At 42.9% G+C, this 15,238-nt stretch overlaps 1 protein-coding gene across 7 annotated transcripts in view; it reads right to left on the minus strand.

Annotated features, from left to right (window-relative positions):
- TNS2 (tensin 2) overlaps positions 1-15,238 on the minus strand; it is a 166,208-nt gene that overhangs the window by 52,593 nt on the left and 98,377 nt on the right. For 6 of the 7 annotated variants that reach the window (XM_058167068.1, XM_058167065.1, XM_058167070.1 and 3 more), the window contains 3 exons: positions 7,935-7,973; positions 921-959; positions 69-118 (listed from right to left, as the gene is read on the minus strand). In XM_058167068.1, coding sequence (XP_058023051.1) covers positions 69-118; positions 921-959; positions 7,935-7,973 — 128 coding nt within the window. Of the gene's footprint in view, positions 1-68; positions 119-920; positions 960-7,934; positions 7,974-8,082; positions 8,302-15,238 lie in introns of those variants that run through there. The other variant, XM_058167067.1, reaches the window with a different exon arrangement.

The following is a 15,238-nucleotide window of genomic DNA, read 5'->3' on the forward strand; positions in this document are numbered from 1 at the left end:
CACACACATGCATATATACATAAACATAAACATAGACACACACACATAATGTCAGGGTCAGGCTGTACCTGGGCAATGTGTTCCGCTGCTTTGCAGTGTTGAGGGACTTGGTGGAGCCCTGAAAAATAAGAAAGAAGGAAAGAAGTCAGCATCTAACAAATATGTGTAGAAAAATATTGTATTAGCACAAAAGACAAGAGCACAATGAATGAAAATATTACTGTGTAAAGAAAGAGCATAAAATTAAAGAGGAAAATATTCATAAAACAACAGTTTTTGGACCCAATGCTGAATATTTTACATTTCCAACTAGTGTTGGCCTTTATTGTTAATTCTGAGGGACCAAAGATTTGTCATTTCATCAATCTTTCACTTAATCTGAGGGTACCTGAGGCAGTGCCTAAGTAGTGCATCACTGTACTTTTATGTCCCTGAAAGTGGATTGGAAGTGGATTGCCCTTGCCTGCTTCCTTGGGCTGAGAGAGACGGACTGGCCTAAGGGAACCCAGCTGGTTTTGTGCCTAAGGTGGGACTAGAACTCATGGTTTCCTGCTTTCTAGCCTGGTGCCTTTAACTCTAACACAAAACTGGCTCTGATATCTGTACTAGAACAATAGTCTACCCCAAGATAAGTACAAAGTCAATTCTTCTACCAGAAAGGCAAGGAGACAAAACTGAACACCCTAACTTGACCCAAGGAATAGAGTCAATAGAATAATAGAATAATGTGTCTTGAAGTTCACATGATTTTAATGGCTAAGTCGCAAAATAAACGAGGACTTTAAGTACAAACGCGTTAACTACAAAAACAAATAAGAAAAATCTTCCCACGCTCCTAGGGATTAGTGTCAACATAATGGCTGGAACACCAGACTATGGGACTGGCAGATTCAGAAGAATAGCATCAAAAAGAGCCTTACCAAATGTTCAATGCGCCGGACTGGGGCTGTATTCCGTCTCTAAACATATGGAAGAAGATGACATGTGTTTAAGTTCAAATAAGAAAAAAATCAAAGAGCATTAACAAAAAGGTTGCTTGACGATACTGTACATACAGTTTCAAATAAGTTCCTGGTAGGAATGTTGCTGCTCATTGAACTGTGAGAGCTACTAACCACACAGCTGAAGAAAAATCATGCAGTGGCAACTTGTTTTGCCAACAAAATAATGCAGTGGCAAGTCATTTTCCTGCTAGGATACGCCATCCAAACAATCTACCATGAACATAGTGTAAATATTAAAATTGAAATCTTAGGTCTAGAAAGCCTCGAACTACGTCGTCTATATTTCGACCTACGCTTAGTTCATAAGATTATTTACCAAAATGTTCTACCTGTAAATGAATACTTTAATTCCAACCATAATAATACAAGGGTCATCAATAGATTTAAACTCAATGTAATTTGCTCTAATCTTAATTGTAGGAAATATGACTTTTGCAATAGAGTAGTAAAATGTCTGGAACAATCTACCTGATCCTGTTCTTAGTCTCTCTAATCCCCATACCTTTCACCGTAAATTGTCTACAGTGGACCTTTCACGTTTCTTAAGAGGTCCCTAAGGGGGCGTGCATAAGCGCACCAGCGTGCCTACCATCCCTGTCCTACTGTTCCCAATTATATGTAAACATTCTATGTTTATGGCTATGTTTTGCCTATTTATATCCTTTTTTTGTGTGCCAAAAAATTTTCATGTGTCCATATCTGTATCTACTCTGTTACTAGTTTTCTTGTATTTGTTGACAAATAAAATAAAATAAATAAATTGCTCCCTCCATCCCCAAATCCACCCAGGACAAAAGTCACTGCTACACAGAATTCAAAGAGTAACCCATATACTGTATCTGAGCAAAATCTGCCAAGGTTTTCCTTTGATGTTTTACCTCCTTTTAACACAGGAGTAGAAACCATTTTGTTCTGGGGGCTGCAATTCTTCCCCTCCCCCCAATTGGACTGACATTCCCAATTCTATTACCAGTACGGGATAGTCCTTGACTTATAACAGTTCATTTAGTGACTGTTCAAAATTACAATGGCACTGAAAAAAGTCACTTATGACTGTTATTCACACTTAAAACCATTGCAGCAGCAGCAGCATCACATGATCAGAATTTGGATGCTCACATTTATGACAGTTGCAGTATCCCAGAGTCAAGTGATTAGTTCTTGCCACCTTCTTAACAATCATGTTACTAACTTAATGGCAGTGATTCACTTAACAACTGTGGCAAGAAAGGTCGTAAAATGGGGCAAAACATAAAAAAAGTTTCGCTTAGCAGTAGAAGGTTTGGGCAAAACTGTGATCATAAGTAGAGGACTAGTACCAATACCAATATCATTATATATTTATCATTATGCATACTTTTTAGATAATAAGATAATAAGAATTTTTATTGGCCAAGTGTGATTGAACACACAAGGAATTTGTCTTGGTGCATATGCTCTCAGTGTACATAAAAGAAAAGACACCTTCATCGAGGTGCAACACTTACAACACTTAATGATAGTCATAGGCTACAAATAAGCAATCAGGAAACAATCAATATCAGTATAAATCATAAGGATACAAGCAACAAAGTTACAGTCATAAGTGGAAGGAGATGGGTGATGGGAACGATGAGAAGATTAATAATAGTGCAGACTTAATAAATAGTTTGACAGTGTTGAGGGAATTATTTGTTTAGCAGAGTGATGGCTTTCGGGGGAAAACTGTTCTTGTGTCTAGTTGTTCTTGTGTGTAGTGCTCTATAGCGTCGTTCTGAGGGTAGGAATTGAAGCAGTTTATGTCCAGGATGTGAGAGGTCTGTAAATATTTTCACAGCCCTCTTTTTGATTCGTGCAGTATACACGTCCTCAATGGAAAGCAGGTTGGTAGCAATTGTTTTTTTCTGCAGTTCTAATGATCCTCTGAAGTCTGTGTCTGTCTTGTTGGGTTGCAGAACCAAACCAGACAGTTATAGAGGTGCAGATGACAGACTCAATAATTTAAATTTAATTTAGTTTAAAAGGATTTTTCTAAATCCCAAGGACTTGGAGAAAAAAAGCTTTGTTGATAACTATCTGAGGAAATAGACTCTGATCCACAAAAGCTTAAGCGAAAGCACACATTTAAACCATCACAATATTTCTATGTTCAGCTGCCCACTAATGTAGAAGGAGAAGAGGATTTGCAGTGAAATTGGGGCCACTTCCTGCTCACACAAGAGCAAAAACCAAGAAGGCAGAGCTGAGAGCAACAGCTCCAGATTAAACGGGCTGCATGGAAATCTTGGCCTTCCTTGGTCCCCTTCAAAGAGTTTTGCAGTCTCCCTCGAATCTCTCAGTCTTCCCTTCAACAACAGTGCGCGTGGCTTCACTTCTCCTGAACCCTCATCCTCCCCGCACCTCCCACCTTGGCGAAGCAGGGGCGCCGGCAGAAAACACACTCCAATGGTTTGCACAGATGGAACAGGCACGTGGTGACCCAAGTATAGATTCGTTTTTGATCCACACAACGCAAATGAGAGATCTGGCACACATGTTATTTAAAATCTGGAAACCGCACATGGTCACCAGTGGTGGGTTTCAAAAATTGTTACTACCGATTCTGTGGGCGTGGCTTGGTGGGTATGGCATGGCTTGGTGGGCGTGGCAGGGGAAGGATACTGTAAAGTCTCCATTCCCATCCCACTCCGGGGGCAGGATACTGCAAAATCCCCATTTCCTCCCGATCAACTGGGACTTGGGAGGTAGAGAATAGATGGGGGCGGGGCCAGTCAGAATTTTTACTACCGGTTCTCCAAACTACTCAAAATTTCTGCTACCGATTCTCCGGAACTGGTCAGAACCTGCTGAAACCCACCTTTGATGATCACACAAAAGCTTAATTGCAAGAATGGAGTGAAATAAACTAAAGGCAAAGAATCAGCCGATTCAAAACAGTTGCCCTGCTCCCTTTTTGGTATTTGATAAAGTTTACAGTTTTGTCGTCTGCCAGCAAGGTAGGAGGAACCTAAAGTAATTAGTGGGGAGGATTAAATAGATCTTCAAATTCCTATCAACCCTCCTCGCTCTTGTGGAGAAAAATAATTAAAGTGTAAATCCATTTCCCCCCCCCCTCATTCTCAGTATCCAGTTGCTGTAATTCTTGTGAAACCTGGTTCTGAGAAAAGGAGGAAATGCAGGTAGTCCTCAACTTACAACTATTCATTTAATGACCGTCCAAAGTCACAGCTGCACTGAAAAATGTGAGTTCTGACCGTTTTTCACAGTTACCACCTTTGCAGCATCCTCATGGTCACGTGATCAAAACTCAGATGCCTGGCAACTGGTTCATATTTATGACTGTTGCTGTGTCCCCCAAGGTCACGTAACCCCCTTTTGTGATCTTCTGATGAGCAAAATCAATGGGGAAGCCAGATTCACTTAACAGCCGCGTTACTAACTTAGCAACTTCAGTGATTCACTTAGCAACTGTGGCAAGAAAAGTCATAAAATGGGGCAAAACTCACTTAACACATGTCTCACTTAACAACAGAAAATTTAGGGCTCATTTGTGGTCATAAGCTGAGGACTACTTGTACACTGAGGACTGCAGTCACCTCTTTTCTTTTGCTTTCCAACTGCCTCTCAACTAAACAGGTCAGGGCAACATATTGTGGATTGATTCTCTTAAACCAGAGACATGGGAGATGGAGGGGTGGAAGGGAGAGAATAGACTAAATTATCTTTACTCCAAAGAAGCCAAAATAGGAAATATTTGGTTAGTTAGCCAGTGGTAGTAAACCTGGTCCCTACCGCCCACTAGTGGGTGTTCCAGCTTTCATGGTGGGCGGTAAGGGTTTTGTCCGATACTGAAGCACTTTCCTTTTTTTTAAATTTAATTGACTTTTTTAAAAAAATTCATAGCATTATTTAAAAACATTTTCATTAGGTTTTTATAAAATTCCCTGTGACAATTTAAATTTCTGAAATATACTATTTGTATCGCCTGCACATAAGTTTAGTTCATGTTATGTAAGTGAAATTAAATGGTGCTATAGTGCGACCGCAAACAAAAGAGCCTCGTCCCAGAATAGCTTGCGCATCTCCCCCCACACCACCCAGCTGTAACAGACAAGCAGAACTGATAGCCGGTGCCTCCCCCAACCCCAATCCATGATGCGTGAAAGGCATACACATACACAGATACAGATACATATGATACGCATACACGATGTGGAACCGGTGAGCGGTTAGAAAATTTTACTACTAACAGAGATACAAAAGTGGGCAGTAGGTATAAAAAGGTTGACTACCCCTGGTTTAGCCAATAAGGCAGCCATTATGCCCTAGGACCATGATGGCGAACCTATGGCTTCCATGCCACAGGTGGCATGCGGAGCCATATCTGTGGGCATGCGAGCGTTGCCCTAGCTCAGCTCCAGCATGTATGCACGTGCCAGCCAGCTAATTTTCGGGCCTTCCGGGCCCACCAGAAGTTGGGAAATGGGTTGTTTCCTGCCTCTGGAGGGCCTCTGAGGGGGGATGGGAAAGGCCATTTTTGCCCTTCCCAGACTCCTAGAAAGCCTCTGGAGCCTGGGGAGAGCAAAAAACGGGTCTTCCTGTCCCCCCAGAAGTTGGGAAATAGGCCACTTCCGGTCTCTGGAGGGATTCGGGGGGGAGGCCATTTTTGCCCTCCCCAGGTTCCAAGAAAGTCTCTGGAGCCTGGAGAGTGTGAAAAATGGGCCTACCTGGCCCACCATCCTATCGCATGCCAAAAGCGGGGGGAGTGTGGGGAGGGTCACGCACACATGCGCAGGGGGTAGGGCCACTGAATTATGGGTATGGGCATATGCATGCACGACACCCCCCTCTCCCGTGCTCCCTCCATTTTTGGCACGCGATGGCAAAAAGGTTAGCCATCACTGCCTTAGGATGATTATATAAATCAGGGGTAGTCAACCTTTTTATACCTACCGCCCACTTTTGTATCTTTGTTAGGAGTAAAATTTTCTAACCGCTCACCGGTTCCACATCGTGTATGCGTATCATATGTGTATGTATCTGTGTATGTGTATGCCTTTCACGCATCATGGATTGGGTTTGGGGGGGGGGCACCGGCTACCAGTTCTGGTTGTCTGTTACAGCTAGGTGGTGTGGGGGGAGATGCGTGAGCTATTCTGGGACGAGGCTCTTTTGTTTGCGGTCGCACTATAGCGCCATTTAATTTCACTTACATAACGTGAACTAAACATATGTGCGGGTGATACAAATAGTATATTTACAGAAATTTAAATTGTCACAGGGAATTTTATGAAAACTTAATGAAAATGTTTTTAAATAATGCTATGATTTTTTTAAAAAAAGTCAATTAAATTTTAAAAAAAGGAAAGTGCTTCAGTATCACAAAACTCCTACCGCCCACCATGAAAACTGGAATGCCCACTAGTGGGCGATAGGGACCAGGTTGACAACTACTGATCTAAATCAAGCAAGTCCAACCTGCAGCCCTGGACAATTCGTAATGTGGCTCACAATCATAAATGTTTAACATTATGATGTGCCTTTTTTAGTGATAGTTTTACACACATATATAAAATATGCTGCCCAAGACTATACCTCTTCACTCAATGTGGCCCAGGCCAACCCAAAAGGTTGGACAAACCTGATCTAAATGGAAACCATCAGTTCAGACATGGAGCCTGACTAGGTGGCTCAGTGGTTAAGACACTGAGCTTGTCGATCAGACCTAGTACAGGTCTCCTGAGTGAGCAGGGGGTTAGACTAGATGACCTCCAAGGTCCCTTCCAAATCTGTTACTATTATGTCATCTTGAATATAGAAATGCATACATTACTTCACCATTTGGATAGCAAAAGAGAGGTGGGGGGGAAAGCAAGCATTCACTGAACAGAAAAAAGTAGCTATTTATAAAGTGTATTGAATCCACACATGTCCAGGTTATAGTGGGAAAAGAAAATTCCCTCACAGATGCACTTTGAATGGTAGTGCCTCTACAGAACACAGGCTGCTCTGTTCTGTGAGCAGCCCCCTGCCCTAAAATAATCTTGCATCGGGGAGTAGACAGAATCTTTCTGTAAGGTAGGTAAAAGCTGGGAACACACTGCTGTAGATGGAAACATTGGGGAAAGCGGTTTGTGAAACAACAGAAACTGCGCCAACTCATTCCTGACTAAAGTTTTTTTAGCTCTTTAAAAATGAGTAACGGAGTGATAAGAATCGAGCACTGGTAGTATTTTAAAGCAGGAGTCTCCAACCTTGGCAACTTTAAGATTTGTGGACTTCAACTCCCAGAGTTCCTCAGCCAGCAAAGCAAAGCTGGCTGAGGAACTCTGGGAGTTGAAGTCCACAAGTCTTAAAATTGCCAAGGTTGGAGACCCCTGTTTTAAAGAATATCTAAATAAATCAGCAACACAAATTTTGAATTGTGCGAGGGGGAGGGGGGAATCCTGAGCCAACGTACCGTATTCTAAAATATTGGAGAAGAATCAAAGAGCAGGGTACAGGAAAATCAAACAATTCCTGCACGGATCCAAAACGTCACGGAAACGGGCAATTACGCAAGATCATAATTCAGAAGAGAGAAAACCTCAGACTAAAAATCCTCTTTTTTAAGGACGCAACGACACAAAGCCACTCTTGGCGACACATATCCAAATTATGTTTATACTTTTACCTGTTATCTTATATATGATTGACAAATAAATAAATAAAACAAACAAACAAATAAATAAATTGTTTAACTTCCTTACATGCAAGCATCCACGGCTTACCTGTCAGAAAACAATAACGCATCTTGGCTCACCTTCAGCACCAGCGTTTTTATTTATGATTGTCCAAAGTCTTCAAAACACAAGGGCCCTTTGTCAACTTCAGCGCAAGAAGCCTACCCCTCCTTTCCCCTCTGGAAAGTATTATGTGGGTCAAGTGGGCGGCAAAAGAACAGGCACTTACCAGTTCGCTTGGAGGGACGGGCTGGCAGGAAGATGGCACCTGGATAAGAGAAAAGGATAGAGATGAGCCCCAGTCCACGTGCCGATTCAGCTTTGAAGTCACCGACATCGTCCACATCTCTCCCCCCTCTCCCCCACAACACTGAGACCTTTGCAATGACATCTGATGCCCTTCTCCTTTCCCCCAGACTAGGATGTAGGGCAGATGGGTAGGAGAGAAGGCTCTTGTCCCGTCCCCGGCTCCCCTTTCCAAGAAGCAGTAGCTTTTCCATCCGGGTGTTTCCTTTGGCTGGGGCTGCTGGGCCCTTCCAAGGACAGCACATATTACAGGCAGCAATTCATCAGGCTGCAAGGCAGCACGGCCAGATCTGGCACAGGGGGTACCATAGTGGAAAAACAAACACAGAAGAGCACCTCACCCAAGAGGGAAGCAACAGTGAGGCTATTCAGGCCTCGTCTGGTGGAACTGCCAGGGCATTCCTTGTGACCCGTAAGAGAGCAAAGGGCTATTATGCCCCCCCCACACACACACAACACCCTTTGCCTCCTGTGGTTGAAGGAGGGTAAAGGGCAGAGACCCAGGCTGATCCTGTGATGTAGGTGAGAACTCAACCCCAGTTGGGGGTCTCCCCCCGACCGTAGGTTGTCCCTAACGTAAAATGTATTAACTCCAGATGCTTCCAGAAAAAGGTCGCATAAAGGCAGCACCTGGCCTTCTTTTGTGGAATTTTACAGAAAATGATTTCAGATGGTTTTGCACCAGAGGTGGGTTTCAGCAGGTTCTGACCAGTTCTGGAGAACCAGCAGTGGAAATTTTGAGTAGTTCGGAGAACCAGTAGTAAAAATTCTGACTGGCCCCACCCCCCCATCTATTTTCTGCCTCCCGAGTCCCAGGTGATTGGGAGGAAATGGGGATTTTGCAGTATCCTTCCCCTGGATTGGGGAAGGAATGGAGATTTTACAGTATCCTTCCCCTGCCATGCCCACCAAGCCAAGCCCACCAAGCCAGGCCACGCCCACAGAACTGGTAGTAAAAATTTTTGAAACCCACCACTGTCTTGTACCCATCTTCCACTTTGAACCTTCTTATTTCACCAGCAATATCTCTTGTTATTTTTTGTCTTTATGCAGCAAAACTTATCTCAGGGGGGATAAGATAGAATAACTGCACAATATGCAGTTGGTTTTGGGAAGCTACTTGTAATGCTCCAAAGCTTAATATTTTGGGAAGCCGTCTCAGATCCTTTCGTCGCTTTTTCTTCTGCTGGATCATGATGTTGCCTTCACTGGATCCCCATAAGGTAGCCTTAAGTTGACCATAACTTTGCTGCTGTTAATGCAGTTTTCACAGTTGACAAACTGTTTTGTGAGTGGTACAGTCAGATCACCCAGAAGGAGTGGGAGGAGCCAAGCAGCTATTGGCTAGTGAGGCTTCTAAAGCCATTCTGTTTTGGACGGCGGAGAATCCAGTTCTCTCATTTCTGCCCTCTGGATCTTTAAAACTCTATGAGCTAGAGCAGGGGTCCCCAACCTTTTGGACCTCTGGGACCACCAAGTTCATAATTTTAAATCCCGTGGATCACTAATACGAATCCAGGGCGCCGCTTGCTGAAGCACCTGGACTCCCAGTGATGGGATGGGGTCCTTCAGGCCCCCTGCAAACTCTCACCTCTCGAGGAGCCCGGGCGAAGTTTCCCGTGCCCCTTCAGCGAGCGCTCCTCGAGAGATGAGAGCTTGCAGAGGGCCGATCTGGCGTCTGCAATAGAAAGCAAAATCTGGCTGCTCCCCGGACCAGACGCCATTTACCGTTCCAAGTCTCAAGTGGCAGGAGACGAGGGCTATTTTGTGCCACCGGCTGGGCAAATATACCGAGGCGGAATGCTGATGCTGCGCAAGTACAAGTAGTGCTTCGCTCCCACAGCTTCCAGCTATCGCAATCGCTGCTTCGGCCTGCTTGTGCCACAGCTCCTCCACCAGGGTGCACCAGCAAAAATATGAAGATTTCTCCACCAACCACCAAAATTTTCTTGCAGACCACCAGTGGTCTGCGGACCACCAATTGGTGATTGCTGAGCTAGAGATCAACCTGGCCATCAGCTGACCAACAAAGGACAGCAAGGTCAAGGGCTGAAGTCTGAAGGCAATTTCCCCATGCCTGGCAAATGTTGGTTGGCTTCTTTGAATATTAGGTTTAGCGGACATTGGAATAGTGCTAAGCCCATGTTCAAAATTCACCTATCAGCTGATGCTTGGACTCCTTTCGAATAATATACCTATCCAAAACACTTGCACAGAACTAAGCATGAGTTTTGACCAGTGGCTGATGTTCTAATGAAGCCATATAAAAAAAAAATTCCTCCCAGACTTCAGCTCATATGAAGAAGAGTGACAGAGTTTCCCACCAGTTGGTGATATTTGAGGAAGCAGGAGGAAAACAAAGTCAGAGAAATCCACTCGACCCCCATTTCCTTAATTTGCCCTTTACACAGTGAATAATGACAGCAGCCTTTATTATCATTGAACTTACAGCAGGAAAGGGATCACCAAGGGAGGCAGCAAATCATATGTTTGTATAGCATTTTGTTGGTTCAATGATTGATGGATAACATGTTAACTTGGCTGTGACAAACATCCCTTTTGTACTCCAGCTGCTGAGTGAGTGTCTCCTGCCTACATAAAGGTAAAGGTTCCCCTCACACATATGGGCTAGTCATTCCAGACTTTAGGGGGCGGTGCTCATCTCCCTTTCAAAGCCGAAGAGCCAGCGCTGTCCAAAGACATCTCCGTGGTCATGTGGCCAGCACGACTAAACGCCAAAGGTGCATGGAACGCTGTTACCTTCTCACCAAAGGTGGTCCCTATTTTTCTACTTGCATTTTTTACATGCTTTCGAACTGCTAGGTTGGCAGAAGCTGGGACAAGTAACAGGAGCTTACCCCATTACACAGCACCAGGGATTCGAACCTGTCTATTGACAAGCTCAGCATCTTAGCCACTGAGCTACCACGTACATACACTCACACACACACACACACACACACACACCGCGTCCATACTTACTTACCACCTACATATGAAGAGGCTAATACAAATAAGCATATATAGATACGTTTCGACACATGTCTAAATAGAATGCAAAAATTCATGGCTCTTGCTGAAACCAAACAGCGTACTGAAACATATGATGGAAGGTAAGATAGTACCCTCCATGCATCTGTAGCCACAAACTCTCATAATCCCTCCAGAGCCAAGCAGCCGATGAGATTTATACAGCCAATTTGGTCTAAAGCATCAGACTAAAAACCAGGAGACCTTAGAGAGTCGTTGTTTTGGGGAAATGTTTGCCACTTAGAGCTATTTATAAAAATAATAAAGATGGATAAAAATAAATAAACAATAGACCAATTCCCTGGAGAATGCTACATTGCTTCCTCCTGGGTATCGATTTAACAAATTTGGGGTGGTTCTGTTGCTTGAGTCAGAGCAGTGGTGAGCCCCACTTAGTTTTCCCTGCAAAGGTTCCTGACATTTAAAGAAGGGACACCTGGCCTGCCTCCAAGCAAAGCATTAACATTGCATTGGTTTTACTTCCACTTATTTCCCATTTTTAGGAGATAAAACTGATGGATGCTCACCAGCCCAGGGCTTTATTTGGCAATATGCCCAATACAGATATGAACAAAGCTAAATTGTAAAGATGGGGAATGGAGACTATCCTCCCCAGTTTTTTGTTTTTTTTCTGCCGATCATGGCAACCATTCTGTGAAAGTGCAGACAACTTGCTCCCCAAATTCCACAGGTCCACACTAGCCTATAAAGATTGCTTGACCTTGGGCAAACGAAGAGCCACTGAAGAGAACAGTTTGGAGCAGAAAAGCAACAGTATTCATGCCCACCACTCTTCTGCCCTGTTTCCATCACAAAAGTTCTTCCTAGTAGTTGCTTCCTATTCTTCACAAAGTCCAAAATATTTTAGCAAGGTAAATGAACAAAACTCCAGTTAATATGAAACGGTGTGTCACACTTTTTAAAAAAAATTCTAAATGGTCACTGTGTTAAGCGTATGAATTTACCATTTGCTTTCTAATAAGAACAGCAAACATGGCTAGATATTTCTTTCCATAAAGATTCTTTTTTTTTTCAAAATAGAAAACTGAGGTTTTATTTAAAGTCTAAAGGATAGATTAAATAGAAAAAACATGTGTCTGGACTGTTTAATCTGCCACAATTACAGACTGATCGTCCCCTTCCAACATATTTTTTCAGATCCAATTCCAGAAATATTATTTCCTTATATTACTATCACTAGAATTCTGTAAATGTATGCTAGCTGTAGAATTCACCACATCATTTGAATTTTAAAAAAAGATTCCCTTTTGTGGGTTGCAAAAATTCTTATCCAATGAATGAAAGATCAACCATATTTAGAATGGATAGGATTGTGGAAATATTCCAGTTGTATACATTAGGAAAGAATCTATATGGAGTATTATAGCTCATCTGATCATAATTTCATACTATGCAACCCCCCTTTTAACTTCCTGATGGTATTTTCAGTCGATCCCTATCCTGTCCTTTTCATCATAGGTTTTTTTGGGGCTATCATATACCGAGGGGGTCATTTTCTTTCAAAGTTTGGTGCTACAGTGAAACCTCAGTTTATTGGATCTTGAAACAATGGATTTCTAACCTAGATGTCTCATCACAATTGACCAATTTTTTCATCATGATGGCACCATGATGCCATCACGCACTTGACACAATCACATTTAATGGACCATTGGGAAGCATAGACAACTTCTTCCGGGATACTTACGGGACCGTCTACTGCCATCTTCTATCTCCCAGCGACCGGTGCGTTCTCACAGAGAGGGACTCCTTAGGGTGCCGTCAGCCAAGCAATGTCGACTGGCGGCTCCCAGGGGAAGGGCCTTCTCTGTGGGGGCTCCTACCCTGTGGAACGAACTTCCCCCTGGACTTCGTCAACTACCTGACCTTCGGACCTTTCGCCGCGAACTTAAGACTTATTTATTCCGTCTTGCTGGACTGGCTTGAATTTTTAAATTTTTAGCTGATTTTATGGGTTTAAATTTTTATCAATTTTATAGGGTTGATTGTATTTTAAAATGGGGCCAAATTGAATAAGTTTTTAAATGTTTGTTTTTAGTATTGTATGCATTGTTGCTGTATTTTATTTTGGCTGTAAACCGCCCTGAGTCCTTCGGGAGAAGGGCGGTATACAAATTAAAATATTATTATTATTATTATTATTATTATTATTATTATTATTATTATTATTATTATTATTATTATTATTATTATTATTATTATTATTATTATTATTATTATTCCCCACCTATTGGTGCATTCAAGTTTTACAACAGCAGTTTTACCTGGGGAAGCTACTAATGAAAAGTACACCTTGTTTCCAAAAGGAGCAATCATCCAGAATGTTTTCTACCAGCATTGTGAAACTTTCTTATCAACTTTTCCCTGTTACCAAATTGCAGCGTTCCCTACTCAACAGTGTATCACCAGAAATCACATCAATATGAATTTGCTGTCCATATTGCAGGAAACGCACTTTACCTCGATTCCCTCTAACCTTAATTATGGCCAACATCCTAACCTACTCCAACACTCAAGGTCTTCCTCATTGCTGAGCTGAAGGGTTATCTACATAGCCTTGATCCATCCATTCTATACCAGAATGAAATTTGATGCCACATTATTAATTTCTATTGCCACAGCTGACTTTCTTCCAAAGTAATGGGTAACAAAACTTTCATGGTCAGGAAATTCCTTTTTGAGTTTGAATTTCCCACTTCTTCTATCCATTTATTCTTGTCCTACTCTTGGGTGTAACGGTGAATAAACCCACACCTTATTTTCTGTGACACTCTTATCTGTATCAGAAGGCTGTTATCATATCTCCTCTTAGTCTTCTCTTCTTTAATCATAGTTCTTTTAAAGTATCGTGGGGATCAAAATTAGACACACTACTCTAGATGCAGTCTGGCCAATGGAGGATAGAGAACAGCTATTATTATCATTAACAGCACATTTATTGATTCATTCGATTTATATGCTGCCCAACTCAGTGTCAAACAACTCTTCTAATATTGTTTGTGAACATTTTCAAAATCAATACTAGAAATTTCACATCCCACCCAAAATTTTCATTATAGGCTTCCCTCAATATTTTCCCACTGTTGTAGCAGTTGTTTCCGTCACTGATTTGGAGACACTATTTTTCTACAATTGTCTTCTTCCTGGTCAAATATCTAAGCCAGTGATGGCTAACCTTTCTGCCGTCGCGTGCCAAAAGTGGGGGAAGCACAGGGGGTCACATGCACGTGTGACTACACCCATAATTCAATGCGCCCCATCCCCCCCGTGCATGCACGCTTGACCCCCCCCCTGCGCTCCCCTGTTTTTGGCACGCGATGGCACGGTGGGCACGGTAGGCCCATTTTTCACCTTCCCCAGGCTCCAGAGGCTTTCTTGGAGCCTGGGGAGGGTGAGAACGGCCTTCCCCACCCCCGTGGAGGCCCTCCAGAGGCCAGAAACAACCCGTTTCCTGACATCTGGTGGGCCTGGAAGGCCCAAAAATTAGCTGGCCAGCGCGCACATGTGCGCTGGACTGAGGTAGGGCAACACTCGTGTGCCCACAGATATGGCTCCATGCGCCACCTGTGGCACGCATGCCATAGGTTTGCCATCAGAGATCTAGGCAAAGTTATAGAATAAATGTGATGGCATCAGGACAGTCATAATCAATTCAGAGTAAGATCAGGATGTCCTCATTCAGAAAGGGAGAAAAATGCTATCCGCATTTTGACTCTCAATATCATTGAAACAAAGAAGTTCATTTTGATGAAGAATGAAACTGTTCCAGAACATCACCCCCTTTCCACTTTTGGATAGATGTATTTGTTTTTCAAATTTTGAAACCTTTCACACAAATGCTGCTCTGGGAGCTGCAGTTTGGCCTAGTGGTTAAGACACCAGGCTGGTAACTAGGAGACTGTGAGTTCTAGTCCCACCTTAGCCATGAAAGCCAGCTAGAGGACTTTGGGCCAGTCATTTTCTCTCAGCCCAATTCACTTTACACAGTTGTTGTTGTGAGGAAAATAGGAGGAAGGTGTGTTGGATATGGTCCTTACCTTGAGTTATTTTTAAAAATAACAAAGACAGGAGATAGATGGATGGATGGATGGATGGATGTGAAAAAGAAACTGCAAAATTTCAGGCTTCTCCTCAGCTCCATACCATGTTCAAACATTGCCCACAAACACAAATGCC

The sequence above is a fragment of the Ahaetulla prasina genome, chromosome 2, assembly GCF_028640845.1.
Source record: "Ahaetulla prasina isolate Xishuangbanna chromosome 2, ASM2864084v1, whole genome shotgun sequence".
Classification (NCBI taxonomy): Eukaryota; Metazoa; Chordata; class Lepidosauria; order Squamata; family Colubridae; genus Ahaetulla; species Ahaetulla prasina.